We start from the raw sequence: 15,808 nt of genomic DNA on the forward strand, positions 1-15,808 counted from the left end.
AAGATTTGAACCTTTATTAAGATTTATTAAGATTAATTAAGATTTATTAAGATATTTATTAAGCCTTTATTAAGATTTGAACCTTAGAACTCTCGACTTCAAGATCAGCTAATTTGTGATGATGAGTTTATCACTAGACCAACCCAACTGGTCTTGTGCCTACCTATTCTATTGCTTCCATTATAAAATGAAGTATTGTCTATTACTCAGATCAAGAATGGTTATTATAATACTTTGAAAGTTGTTGAACTTTATATGTGTATGTCGCATGGTATTATTACAGGAAATGATTTGGAACATTATGACAAGCAAAAATATTCTAATAAACATAGGTCTGGAAATGTTTTATGAACAAATGAACAAAAATTTATAATTGATTCTTCTTGAATGCAAATTGAATCCATGCTGAAAATTAAGCCAAATTAATGTATTCAAATTAAAGGGGAAATTTAGTAATCTTTTAACATGGAATATTGAATAAAACAGATATCAGAATTGTATCACAAGTAGTTTTCCTATAAATTGCTGCTAAGCTCAAAAAATTGAGAGTTGAGAAAAAATCCCTTTTTAGGTTTGTTGTAAAGTAACTTTGTTAAATTACATTAAACCTATGAAAATTTCTAACAAAATTTATAGAGCATTTACTCCAAGAAAATTAACGTAAATAAAGTAAATAGAAATAAAATACTAGTTTCAGAAATTTGACTTCAATTCAAAAGTAAACATAATTAACTTTAGCAGAAAAACATTGAAATTTTAAACAGAGCAAAAATCTTCATTGTTAAACTAAAAAATTGAAGAAATTTAACTACTGATCTAAAAATGCATAAAACAGAGTAAAAAATTAATCTTGAAGAAATCAAGAACTACACTCCCTAATAACATGTATATCAGAATTAAATATATACTTTTTTAGTACTATATCCGGCAAAAATATTCAAAAGATTTGTCATAACAAAAAAAATGTTTGCTCTTCCGATATAAGTTGACTGATCCCATTTCGGTTTAGTTAAATCAACACGGGGACCCCAAAAAAAATAAAAAATCGCGCTGTCTTTTCATATGTATTAAAGCATACAGAGAAATATACACATTTTTCAAAAGTCATAAACTATTGTAAACAACATTGATTTTTTAAAAGTTGAACTACTGTCGGCAGCCTGTCAGTGCCATAACAATCGCAGTTCAAAGTTTAGAGATACTTCTATGGATAATAGTATTTAGATATTCTTGTTCAGCAAGTAATGAAAAATAATTTTTCCTCTCCAACTCTATCCACATTTGTTAACTATTAATCGATAATGTGTTCCGAGCTAGAGCTGGGGGCTTTCTGTTTGGAAAGTTGGTTGACACTTAGGGATATTATGTGGGTGTAACTTATACCTAGATATGAAAGACTGCAGTTGTAACAAATGAATTTCGCTGAAATTTATAAATGATTTTTTTAAAAATTAATCATATTTGTAATTTAACCCTTAATCCTGACATTTTTTTTTTCAATTGTAACTACTGACATATAGTCCCAGGGACCATCCTAATTTAAAATTGTATAAATATTAAAGATTATATTTTTTTGAATAAACATTATTTTTTATTACTTACATAGACCCTCTTGAACAGTTCTGCAACACTAATTTCATGAAATTTTTTTAATTTAATTTCCAAAATAAATAAGTAGCATATAATAGCTTTAAAAAAAATAACAACAACATATTTAAAAAAAGCGTATATTTAGTCGTAATTATTAAAAAATACATTGCTTATCAAACAAACCAATTAAAAACTGTCATTTAAAAGAAAAAAGTATTCACAAGTGAAATTTTTTCCTCTGCGTAATTAATACACTTTTTTAGTGCACACAATAGTCTCCTTTTGCTTCTTGTAAGTTTATCCACTTCATTGGAAGGAGTAATTTCTTTGACTCATAATAAATCTGCAATGTTCACTGGAATAGCCTTAGGAATGTGGGTATTACACATCCGGTTTTCTAAAGCCGCTCAACGAATTGGCGACCCAATGTGTTCATAAAAATATTTCCTTCTATAATTAAAATATTCTTACTCGATTGGTCGGGATAAAGGCATTGATAGTGCTCATGCCAAGGATTCTAAAATACATTGCCACTGGCCATCTATGACTGCGGCTTCCTTATCGTATCAACTCCACTTTCAGTGTTATTATAATATACATAATGATTTCTGGTTTCCCGATTTCTTCATCATTTTCCTCACTGTGATGCATTCAAGACAAAAGAACTGCCCTTCCTTTTTTAGGCACGAATGAAAGTATTGTAATATCTTTCGTGAAACCATGTATTGATGAACTCACCGTACTCTTCCTAAATGGTATAAGGTGTTCAGGGATTTCTTTTTTTCAGAGTGCCTACAGTTGTTAGCCCATTATTTTAGTAAGAAAGAGGTCAACTCAATTGATGTGTTCCAATTATCAGCGGTAACATTTTTGTTGCTTCCAAAAATTAGCTTGCAAAATTTTGTAACTGGTTGGGTGGGGTGCTATTTTTTTTCTTCCATTATTTGCTTTCTTTACCGCTATACGAGTATGCATTGTATATATAATTTGGTCATGCATCGGTTGAACTTGCACTTTCAACCCTTCTTCTAATAAATATGTTCATTACCACAAATATTTTCACCACTCATTTTGATATTTTTACAAAATATTTTTGTTAATTTTGCATTAAAATATGTACATTTCACAGTAATTTCAAAGCTGTAGAATAGAAAAATAGAAAAAAATTAAACAAGGATTATTAAAACTAGAAATTCGAAAAGTTAAAATCTGTTTAGTATTTCTAGGTTAATTTAACAGTACTTGCAGACTAAGAGTAAAGCCTAAATTTTTTTTTTAATTTCATGCATTAAATTAATAAAATTTTTTATATAGGAGTCAGACAACATGATGACTTCCTTGTATACCTGCTCAGCCACTGAAAATATGTGATATATGATGCAGTACTTATTCATTATATGATCATTAATATAAAGTATTTTCTACTTTTTTTAAAATTTGTCTACTTTATTATAGTTTCAATGTCGCATCTCAATGGTTTTTTATTTCTTAAGATGTATAAATATTTCATGCCAGTTGTAAAAGTTTAAATCATAAGCTCAGTTTTACACGATGGATCATTAAAAACTATTTCTTGTGAATGGGTATTATGAATATCTGAAATACTTAAGCAAAAGTCAAATTCCCAGGATCAGGAGTTGAGAAATGGTGATGTTGAAGTAGTTGAGTTTAACATTAATATAAAATAGTATACATCCAGAGTAATTTCATGCCCTAGAAGTCTGGAACCTAGCTGCAGGGACATACTAGTCTGCAAGTAGTAGCAAGCACATACGAGTGATGGATAGGTGTAAGTGAGGAAAACTGCAAATAAGATTCCATGTGGATATAAAGAGAGGCAGTGTGACAAAGGACTACGTGATATCAGATCATCTGATAATACGTGAACTGTTGTTTGAGTTTTTGGAATGTTAAAAGTTGAAAAAGCAGCAACCTAAAAAAATGGATAAATTAAATATAGAGATACATTAGGAATTACTAATAAATATGAGAAATAATCAAGATCATTTATATTATTACAGTGTTATGCAATAATTAACATAGATTTAAAAAATGCAGTAATAATATATAAATTTTGACCCACTGGGGTTGGTCTAGTGATGAACAGGTTTTCCCAAATCAGCTGATTTGGAAGTCGAGAGTTCCAGTGTTGAAGTCCTAGTAAAGGCAGTTACTGGTATATGGATTTGAATACTAGATAGTGGATATCGATGTTTTTTTGTTGTTGGGTTTCAATTACCCACACATCTCAGGAATGGTCGAACAGACTGTACAAGACTACACTTCATTTACACTCACATATCATCCTCATTCATCCTCTGAAGTAATACCTGAATGGCAATTTCGAGAGGCTAAACAGGATACAGAAAAGTAATAATTAATAAGAATACAGGACAATGTTTGATTTTGAATACACCAGTCTTTTAGAAGTCTGGATAAATGATGGAAATAGCTTTAGTTAATTTCACCTTATAATAAAAAAATAGATGATTTAGGTAATTGAAGTCGTTAAGATTTTATATTATTCCAAGGAAGCAATGAAAAATATCACATAAATTACTACTACTAAATATCTTATAAGTTTGATTACAATTGTAAAAAATATTACAGCATATCTGAAAACATAGTTATTGATGAAATGCTTGCTGCATTAAGATTGTGGTGGGGGGGGGAGTGTTTTTTATTTTTCCAGTGTCTGAAATATGTCACAAACACATGTCAAAGTGTAATAAATAAAATAGATGTTTTCAGAAGGGAAATCATCATTTACTGACAGACTGATATCTTTAATATTAGGAAGTGGGTGAAATATATGTAATAATTGGTTCTTCATAGTTTCACTTGGCAATGACTTACTGCATTAAACAATTTTAATTGCACCCCGGTGGGGTTTCCCAGGGTGCGTGGTTTCTTTTACTGAAAAAAGGTGATCAAAAAGGTATTTATACGAAATTTGCTAAATTTAATTTTTCTGGTTTACAGTTTACGAGTTATTTAATGTTTTCCATACTCATGGAAATTCTATCTGCCATTGGATCATTTTATCCATCAATGGATAGAAAATGAAATTAAAATCTATTATGACAAGAAACCAAATGAAAAGATTAGAATTTTTTATTGTAAAAAAAATGATCGTAAAAAAATTAAAAATCTAATCTGATAATGAAGAATTAACTTCATATTTAATCATTAGGATAAAGTGTAAATATTTTTTATCTGATAAGATGAATTTGAATAATAACATTGTTACAAATGATTTATTTTTTTATAATTTTATTAATAGACATGTAACTAACTGTTTAAACTATATCATTTTTAAAATAATATTTTCTAATTTTCACCTCTTCCAAAAAATAAAATAAGATTTTTTATTTAATCCTATGAAGAATGTATAGATAAGATTAATATTACAGGTAAGATTAATTAACTATATGCATATGTTACATGCATATGTATGCATATGTTGGCCTTTGTGGAGCGAGTGGTAGCGTCTTTGCCTTTCATATGGAGGTCCAAGGCTCGAATCCTGGTCAGGTATGGTATTTTCACACTCTACAAAGTCATTTATCTCATCCTCTGAAGCAATACCTAACGGTGGTCCAGGAGGTTAAAAAAAGAAACAAAAAAACCTTTATGTATACATGAAATACATTTTTTTTTAAACCAGATAATTTCACCGAAGACTTCACAAAAAAAAAAGTTAACAGGCTAAAGCAGCTGCCATTCACTTTTTAATAAAATTTATTTATATTTTTAATTTTTACTTTCCCAGCTATAGCAAGAAATTACAGAATATAATTGGTGTAAAAATAAATTGTTCTTTTTTAAGTTTCGTGCCCCAAGGATAAAAAAAAATAAATAAATTATAAATAATCTGAGAAAAGGTTTTATTCCATGCTCCCAAGCCCAAAAAATTTGTCAGACGGACGTTTGTGTATATGTACATATGAACAACCACCAAAAACACCTAAAAAGGTGCTAAAAAAAATAGAAAACCTTAAAATAATGAACAAAAATAAAACAATATATATATAACAATATAATTAAAAATATAAACACCTTAAAAAATACAAAAATTAAAAACAGGTAAATAACTCCTCCAATATAAATATATCTACTTACCATAATGATACCAAGGGAAATAAATTTTCTTTTTTTTGTTAAACAATGTGCTTTTATTGGTGATTTCTTTTTTATTTAAAAAAAATCTTATTTGTATTTGGTTTTATAACTCTGGACCCTGCCAACCAATTTTCTTTAATCTTGTAGTCAGGTACTAACTTTGGTGGGAAGGAATGTAGTACAACTTTGCAAAAATTGGAAAAAGGGTGAGGGTGTTTTGGCCAGAATAAAATTTCAAATCTTTACTAGGAACTCTAGCAAAAGGTTTTTCTTAGAAGTTTTTTTTATCAAGATCATAAATTGCCAAAAATTTCACTTTATATTCATCCTCCTCCGTAAATTTTTAATTAAATTTTTTTTAAATTAATTTTAAATTTAAATCCATTTCGCAATTTACCTATTGCATTTAAAATATGAAATTCCTAATTTTTTAATAGCCCTTACTCTGTAGTCTAATTTCTTGAAAAAAAAAAAATTAGTCAAAAATGTTCACCTTCTTCCTAGAAAATTACAACTTGGTTACTTAGAATTATTACCTTTGTATTTTCTTAACACTTAAAAGTAACTTTTTTAAATTTTTTATCACTTGTGGATTATTTTCTTAAAATCTAATTTTATCCCAATGCTTCCACTTGAGTATGGGAATCCCCAAAATGAAAAAGAAAATTTTTTATTTTATCTTCTTTCAAGCAAGAAGATGAATTGCCTAGTTGACCAGCGTAGCTGAAAAAAGTAAATTCATGATTTTTTTTTACTGTCGTCTTTTTTTTACTGTGTATTCATACAGCAGCAGAAATAATTTTTTTTTGGAGATAAACAAAAAAAAATCCTTTTTCTTCATAAAACAAAAAATTTGGGTTATAAGCAGAGTGGTAACCACACTCTTTTTTCTAACAAACTAACAAATGTATAGTGTTACTTACCAAATTTAGTTGCATATTAATAGTAGGTGATCAATATTTTGGAATATTATCAAACAGGCTTATTTCTTAACAAACTAACAAATGTATAGTTTTACTTACCAAATTTAGTTGCATATTAATAGTAGGTGATCAATATTTTGGAATATTATCAAACAGGCTTATGTCTTTTATTAGCCACCACTACATGAATTCTGCAAAACAGTGTAGCAGGATCCAAAACACCCAGATCTGGATCTATGAATTTTTTTGTCACAGTTTTGTTTCATGACTTAACACCTTGAAACACAACTGTTAGGAGTAGCTTGTTCAGAATGGTATTTACAACTGGAGTTTCATCACTTTCTTCTATTATAATTTTCCTGCCTATTAACAGTAGGACCTTGAGCAGCTTCAATACATATTTCTAGTATGTAGTTGTTATACTATCTGTTACAGTATGTGTTGCTAGCTTGAGTTCATTATTACACCATTAAAAAGAAAACAACTTATATATTCAATTGTAAATAAAACAAATAATAGTGTATGGTACTCATGTATTTTGTAAGTGACTTTTGACATGCACATATGGTTTTATTATGACACAAAACACAGTCAGTATAATGTAGTGTTATTAGATATTTTATGATAAAAGAATTTGTTGGTCTTAGGGGGAAATAAACGGCATCCTCTTCAGTTTGAAGCAAATCCCAAATTTTATATTCCAATTATTATTGTATAAAAAAAGGTAGTAATGAACATGTCAGTTGTGTTTTTTAATTAAAGGAGGTAATTAAACAGGCTATTTAGCATAAAACCCTCAGGTTTAAAATAACCAATATTTTATTTAAAATATTTTATATATTTATTTATTCCTTTATATTACATATACAAATTTTCAGGTGATTTCTTATATATATATTTATACGTCTTTCTATATATGTGTATACGATTGGTGTGCCGTCCTTTAAACATTTGACATTACTGCCCCAACACATCAAAGGACCAGCCGTAACTGGATTTGCTTTCTTTTTACAATTAGCTAAAAACTGACAGGGCCGCCATTCATATTTCCTGAACCTGATGGCAAATCCCCGGTCTTCAGGAAACACCGTCCTATTGCTTAATACAATAAGCGGTGTCTTTTCCAATATTCGGGGCGGGTGATTTTTCACCTGGACCTCTAACTGGTCGCCGGCCATAATTTGTTTTATGTCTTCGACATAATACTGGTCTAGTCGGGCCTCGTTCCAGATATTTACGCGTCGGGCGAGTCCGCCCATAAAAGGGAACCTCTCGTGCAGGCTGGGGTTGATTATGTAGCCTGCGTTTAAGAAAAACGATGCTACGCAATCAAAAAAGTAATTTTTACCAGAGTTTGGCGGCCCGTATATATACATTGTGTTGCATTTATTATAATCTTTGTCACATATTTTATATAGAGTGTTAAGAAACACTTTCATCTCGATTACGTTCATATTAAACTGAAACAATAACAATCAGACAAGTGCGTAGACGCTGTCTACAGCGTCGTAATAGCATTTGTCGAACTCTCGTTTCGAGGGACAGTTAAACAATGGGGAATTGTTACTAAATAAATGCATAAAATCGAGTATTTCAAACCCGTTATATATATGGTTAAGCTTTCTAAGGGCTAATTTCACGATTCTATCCGAATCATCTAGTTCTTCTGTCAATGTAGAATCGAGCCAATAAGAACTTGTCAGCAGACGTTCGGGCGAGGACATACTGTAATTTACGATAAAACTTACCAGTTCCTCGAGGGTTATTTTTTTCTTTTTCTATCATTTCTATTCCGTCCATCACGGTATTCAAGAAATGGGACATCATCTGGGTTCCCTCGTTCAATATTATCTTGCCTCTCGCGGTGGCAGTCCGCCACCATTCCCACGATGGTATCGACTGTATTCTGTCCATCGGATACAAGTCGAATTTTAGGAGGTGAGATCCAGTGATCGTCTCAGACGACCAAGAATACGACTGTCCGACACTCTGAAGATAGATACTGGACGATATTGATCCAGTTCTTTGCTTTGAGCTGGCAGCACAGAACAGTGTGTCGATTCATAATATTTGCGGATTGAACATCGACAACTGGATCTCTGAAAGCTGCAGATATGGAGGACGTGGAGGTGGTCCCAGTCAGGATCATCTGCGACGTGCTTGCTGACGAGCACGAAGATATCGTCGCCGGGCCTGTACTTTCGGATACGGGCGAGCTGATTTCGAATTCCCGAAAGAATTCGATCGCACTCAAGCATCGCTTCGTACCGATACAATTTCTGAGAGCAGAAATGGCCTGGATGATCCTGAGGCAAGTCGTTCAATAACATTGTACCAAGGGGTACTGGTTTGATCGACTGACAGGAGGTCAATATTTGGTATATTATCTGGCCGGTTTCGAATGATATCTTCTTCATTCGGGCCACGTACACGTTTTTGATTTTTGTAATCAGTGAGTACGGTATTTGGGGCAGTTTCCAGTTTTCCATGTTTCCAGTACCAATTGTTTGTTATGCTGATTTTGAGTGTATACTTAAGCCTGTTTCAACATGTTACCCCAACAACCAAAAACGATTTATAGTTTCTACTGAGCACCATATTCCAATGATTTTTTGTTTATATTTTGTTATTAGTCCATCGGTTCCAGATTTTATACGTAGTGCTATACCTTCGGCTCCTTTTTTATACAGAGGAAAAGGCGCTCCCCAAAAATTTATGTCAGTGCTTACAAATATTTGTGCAAAAATTGAAAAGTATTCTAAACTTAATAAAATGATTATTTTTACTGAGGAAAGTAGAATAGCATTTGAATCTGCAATTTCTTGTCAAATGTGTGGAGTTAGGTTTAGTTCGCAAATAAAACCTGTTCGAGATCATTGTCATTTAACAGGTCATTATAGGGCTGCATTATGTAACAAATGCAATTTGCAAAGGCGAAATCAAACGTTTCTTCCGGGTTTTCTTCATAACAGTTCAAATTATAATTCGCATTTTATTCTTAAGGAGCTAGGGTTTGATGAGAAAAAAATTAATTTAATTCCTAGCACTACTGAAAAGTATATTTCATTTACAAAAACTGTTGGAGCAAATATGTCCATACGTTTTGTTGATTCAATTCGTTTTATGTCATTTAGTTTAGATTATTTTGTTAAAACATTACCAACTGAAAAATTTATTCATTAAAATTTTTTTTTTAAACAAGAAGATCTTAATTTTGTAACTCGAAAAGGAATTTATCCTTATGAGTACACTAACTCATGGGAAGTTTTAGAAGAGACTGAATTACCACCAAAAGAGAAATTCTTCAGCTCTCTTACAGGGTAAGATATTGATGAAAATGATTATATTTATGCCAAAACCGTATGGGATCATTTTAAATTTAAAAACTTAGGAGAATATAGCGATCTTTATCCAAAATGTGATGTTATTCTTTTAGCTGATCTATTCGAAAATTTTCGTATACTTCGTTTAAGAGAGTATGGATTAGATTGCGCATATTACTACACACTTCCCGGTTTTTCGTTTGATTCTATGCTTTATAAAACGCGAGTTTCACTTGAATTGATTACAGATTATGATATTTATTTGTTTTTAGAAAAGGGTATTAGAGGAGGAATATCTGTTTGCGTTAAAAAGTATAAGAAGGCAAATAATCCTTATATACTTGATGAATATGACAATAAATTACCAAACAAGTATTTAACTTACTTAGACGCCAATAATTTATACGGTTGGGCCATGAGTAGGCATTTGCCAAAACAGGATTTTCGATGGGTTAAAAAAGAGATACAACAATCAATAGTTGATAATATCTTATCTATTAATGATGATGGAATGATAGGTTTTATTCTTGAAGTTGATGTGGAGTATCCTGAAGTTCTTCATAATCCACACAGCGATCTTCCATTTCTACCGATAAATGAAGTTCCCCCTTTTTCATTTCACACTAAATTAGTAACTATTTGAAAAATAAAAATAATTACATTTGTCATTATATAAATTTGAAACAGGCTATTCGTAACGGGCTAAGAGTAACAAAAGTACATAACATGCTTCAATTTACGCAGTCTCCTTGGCTGAAGAGTTATATAAATTTAAATACAATAAATCGTCAGTCGGCTACTAATGACTTTGAAAAAGATCTTTTTAAATTGATGAATAATGGCGTATTCGGTAAGTATATGGAAAATGTTAGAAAACGTATCAATTTAGAATTGGTTTCGTCAGAAAAGAGGTTGATGAAACTCATCGCGAAACCATCATTTAAAGATAGAATTATATATGGAGAAAATCTTTGTGTAGTTCAGTGCGCCAAAGAAAAAATCAAATTGGATAAACCTCTTTATGTAGGATTATCAGTGCTAGAACTTAGTAAAACATTGTTGTATAATTTTCATTATGATGTGATGAAGAAAAAATATGGGTCAAAGATTAATCTTCTTTACATGGATACTGATAGTTTTTTTATGAAATAGAAACCTTTGATTTTTATCAAGATTTGCAGCATGAAAATTTTATTGAGTACTTTGATATGTCCGATTTTCCTGTTTCGCATCCTGTTTATTCTATTAAAAATAAAAAAGTTTTAGATAAATTTAAGGATGAATGTAACGGTATTACTATTAAAGAATTCGTCGGATTGAGAGCAAAATTATATATTTTTTCAACAACAAAGGGGATCACGAAAAAAGCAAAAGGCATTAAAAAAAATGTTGTGAAAAAGAAATTAGATATTAAACATTATAAAAAGTGTTTAGAGAAAGAAGGCGACGAAACTTATAAAGACCTGTATGGGAAAATGAAATTGATTCGTTCAAAATAACACATGGTAGAAACTGTAACTGTAAACAAACTTGCATTAAGTAGTTATGGTGATAAACTGGTTTCAATTAATAAAGTAATAACTCTTCCTTGGGGTCATGTTGATATACCTTTATAACTTAAACGCTTATTTGATACAATGAAAATTACTTAATTCATTTTCAATTTTGTTTTTCTTTTCAGTTACGATGATGATTAAATCTAATTTTTTTATTCTTTCGTCAAAGCAACCATTGTCTTTGATGGCGTACGCGTCATTAGGGGTGGTAAAAATATAATTAGTAACAAAACAGTGATTGTCGATGAATTAAAACACATTATTTCATTATTAGATAAAAGTAAATTAAATTTTAATGTGAATGTTTTTTGCAAATTTAATTATAAGAAGGTGTTAAATCCAACAATTTGTTATAGTTGTTTTAAAAATTTTTTTTTTCATTTAACAGTCACTTTAAAAGAAATGGTGGATGAATATGAATATACTTGTAACGATCTATTTAGTATCAATTCGATTGATGAAGAAGAGAGTTGTATATTTTTTCTTAGATCTACTGAAAATTTTTTTGACATTTTTTCGATTTTATTCAATAAGAAACATGAAAATCTGTTAAAATATATTTTATTACATCAAGCCTTAAAGAATGGTATGATTATTTATTTAGTAATGAATATAATTCAATAGTATTTAAAATTAAATTAAAACATACCTAAATATTTACTATAACTTATACCTTTGTGTGCGTTGAAAATTGTACTTATTTTAAGAAATTAATTGTAGTTTTGGTTTTTTTTCAGTTAAAATGAATTATAAAATGAATTTAAAAAAAAAATTGTAATCAAAACACCTTTAACATTAATGGCGTACAGCTGTTTGATTGTAATTAAAAAATATTATTAAGTCGTAAAATAGAAATGGACGATGAATTGAAACATTTTCTTTGATTATTTGATGATAGTAAGTTAGATTTTAAGATATAAGATTTTATAATAAACATAGAAATCCTTCAATATGTTTACGCTGCTTAAAAGAAATATTTTTAAATTCAATAGCATAAATTTAAAAGATATGATTGATGGGTAAGTTTGTGCCGACTCGTCATCATTTTTTAAAACAAAGCATGATGATGGGTCGAGCTTATTCTGCTTACAATCAACGGAAAAGTTTAAAGACATATATTGTCAATTTTATTAAATGATCGCCATAAAATTTTGGTAACAATTAATTTGTTAACGAATCGTACTGACGAGTGGTACGATTATTTAACGGGTTGAATAATATTAAAATATTTTTCATTTTCTAAATTTAAAAATCATGCGGGATTATTGTATTTGTATTGAGGGATTATTAGTTAATATGTAATGTATTTATGTAAATTTATATTTATGTAGTTTAATAAATTAAATATTTATATAAAATGTAATCTTATTAAATATTTCTTTTTACTTATTTTTTTAATTTTTAAAATCATTATTGTATTTGTATTGAGGGATTAGAGGATTAGAGTTTATATATAATATATTTATGTAGATTAATAAATTAAATATTTTTAACTGAAAAAAGGTTTTCATTTTTCGTCTTCCAATTTCTTTTATAATAATGATAAAGGAATATGAAATAAAAAACTGATTAAATAAAAATACGTTTATTATTTTACAACATATTTGTACTATTACATTATTTCAATCATATATACATATATAACAATTAACATATGATAATTGATTTAATTATGTTGCTAAAGGTATTTCTCGTTGAAGAAAATCCTTGAGTTCCTTGTTAGAGTTTATTTCCATATAATTTATTACAACAGCACCACCAACAATTACATTTAACGTATAATATCTTATATATACTTAAAAATCTTTTAATTTGTAAAATTAAATTGCGTATCAATTCACAAGTACAATTCGCATCAATGCTTAAACTATCGGGGACATCAAACGATTTGCAATGTTTGGTATGGCCAACATAACCTTGAAGAGGTTATGTTGGCCATAACCAACATTACGTTTCTTCCGTCTCAGGTGGAACGGCTACTTAAGCTGAAGTGCGTGCTATATCTCGCTCAGTTAGCTCTAACACTTCAGTTAATAACCGATCCCATCCATCAGCAGCCCAATTGGGTTCATCACCGTCATCAGCAGTCCAATTGGGTTCAACGCCATCATCAGCAATATTATTATCAGATTCGGAGAAGCATTTTATTCCTCCATTAATACGTCACTTATTAACGCTTCTTCAATAGGTGAATTATACATTAAATTAAAAACTCTTGGAGAAAAAATACTATGAGATTCATCACTACCTGAAGGAGATGTTAAGGGGGAATGTGGTCGATAACTATTTGTTACTGGTAGGTTTTGTGAATCTGGTACGTTCATTTGCTGGTGCGGTTGTTGATTTTGTGAAGTTGACTGAAATTCTGAATCTGTAGAGGATTCATCGAACATGTTTTCAACAACTTCGCCCAACTGCTCATTTGGTATTGGCGGGAACATATCTTGAGACATCTGTAAAATAATAAACTAAACTAGTAATGTATAATTAGACGTAAGTAGAAATCATTTGACTATGCAAAAAATAAAAAAAAACATAAAATATTGATAATTATAATAAACTTACTTTATAAGAGGTGATTTCAAAAAGATAGTTGAATTAAATTGTAAATTTAATTATATTGTATATATCCTGGAAAAAAAAAGAAAAAAATAATTCTTTAATATTTTGCTGAAAATAAATTGTTAAATAAAAAAAATATATAATATTTTTAATCTAATAACAAAGAGTTAGTATTGAAATATAAAGAAAAAATTAATTCTTTAATATTTTGCTGAAAATAAATAGTTAAATAAAAAAATATATAATATTTTTAATCTAATAACAAAGAGTTAGTATTAAAATATAAAAGTAGTCTTAAACAGATACTTACTTTCAGTCGGATGAACCAGTACTGAAGTAACCTCTGTATTTATAAGGAATATATCCTGCAAAAGAAAAAAAATATTTAACTTTCTAATACTTGCTTGAAATACGATAAAATATTTTAAATGCATATTAAATTAATAATTTGATTTATTTATATGTAACTATTTACAATAGTCAGAATAAAATAAAACTGTTTGAAATAAAATACAGTATTTAAACTAGACAGAATAAAATAAATTTCATATCACTATGTGAAATAGATTATATTATTTAAAATAAAAGTTAAATAATTCGTGGGTAACCATTTAAATGGTTACCCACGAATTATTTAACTTCTAGTTTAAACTAGACAGAATAAAGTAAAATAAATATATATGTATTTAAACTTTATAAATATATTTTACTATTATTCGTAAATTTTAAAATTGGTATTATTTTATTTTTATTATTTAAAACGAATAATTAATATTATTTTACTATATATATATATAATCATCATTAGAATTAATAAAATTAATTTAATTTAATTATTTAATACGAATAATAAACATTAAATTATTTAAACGAATAATCAACATTATTTTACTATTATATATAATCATAACTAGAATTAATAAAATTAATTTTTATTTAATTATTTAAAATGAATAATCAATATTATTTTTATTTAATTATTTAAAACGAATAATCAACATTATTTTACTATTATATTTATATTTATCACTGGAATTAATAAAATTATTTTATTTAATTATTTAAATTAATTTTTCCCTTACCGGATAAAAATAATAAAGATGACGAAGAGAAAACTGGCACAGAGTAACACTAGCACAGTAAGAACGTAATAAAAACGGGTGAAAATTTAACAAGCTTTTATACAAAACCGTTAGCCTTGTCATTAAGATAACTTTGAAATAAACAAGTAAAGTATTGACGCAAATGCATTATCACTAGATGACTTTCAAACTAGTAAATAAGGTCGAGGCAAAGTCAGCACTCACGTGTACTGTGCAACGTGATCATTGTTATTATTTTCGTTGAAGGGGGGTATGCCGGAGCAGTGACGTTGGAGGGAGGGTATGACGGTGCAGTGACGTTGGAGGGAGGGTATGACGATACAGTGACGTTCGTTGGAGGGGGATATGACGATACAGTGACGAAAAAGGAGGGGCATGACGATAGTGAAGGGAGGGTATGACGTCAGAGGGGGTGTGACGGCAGAGGTTAAGGTTGTCCTAGAACCGGCATTTTTACAGTACTGTTATTAAAGTGATTTTGTTCCTGCCATGAACTACGGTCAAACGCAGTTGTTTCATATGAAGATTATAACAGTAAGTATAGGATGCCGTCTCGCGGCTCGGTCATTTATAGTGAGAGATTGACGTCAAAGAGGCAATAACAGAGATAAAAGAGAGCACGAATAAAT

At 29.3% G+C, this 15,808-nt stretch overlaps 1 protein-coding gene across 1 annotated transcript; it reads right to left on the reverse strand.

Moving 5' to 3' along the window:
• Nucleotides 1-13,215: 13,215 nt before the first annotated feature.
• Nucleotides 13,216-14,140, reverse strand: LOC142318294 (uncharacterized). Its single transcript, XM_075354866.1, has 2 exons — nt 14,080-14,140; nt 13,216-13,967 (listed from the first exon to the last, which is right to left on the reverse strand). The coding sequence occupies exon 2, from the start codon at nt 13,965-13,967 to the stop codon at nt 13,659-13,661; it is 309 nt and encodes a 102-aa protein (XP_075210981.1). The 5' UTR covers nt 14,080-14,140; the 3' UTR covers nt 13,216-13,658.
• Nucleotides 14,141-15,808: the final 1,668 nt, after the last annotated feature.

This window comes from Lycorma delicatula, chromosome 1 (genome assembly GCF_047948215.1).
Source record: "Lycorma delicatula isolate Av1 chromosome 1, ASM4794821v1, whole genome shotgun sequence".
Taxonomy (NCBI): Eukaryota; Metazoa; Arthropoda; class Insecta; order Hemiptera; family Fulgoridae; genus Lycorma; species Lycorma delicatula.

What these genes read in the sequence shown, in the direction of transcription:
- LOC142318294 (XM_075354866.1), bottom strand. Translation starts at nt 13,967, where the DNA reads ATGTCTCAAGATATGTTCCCGCCAATACCAAATGAGCAGTTGGGCGAA.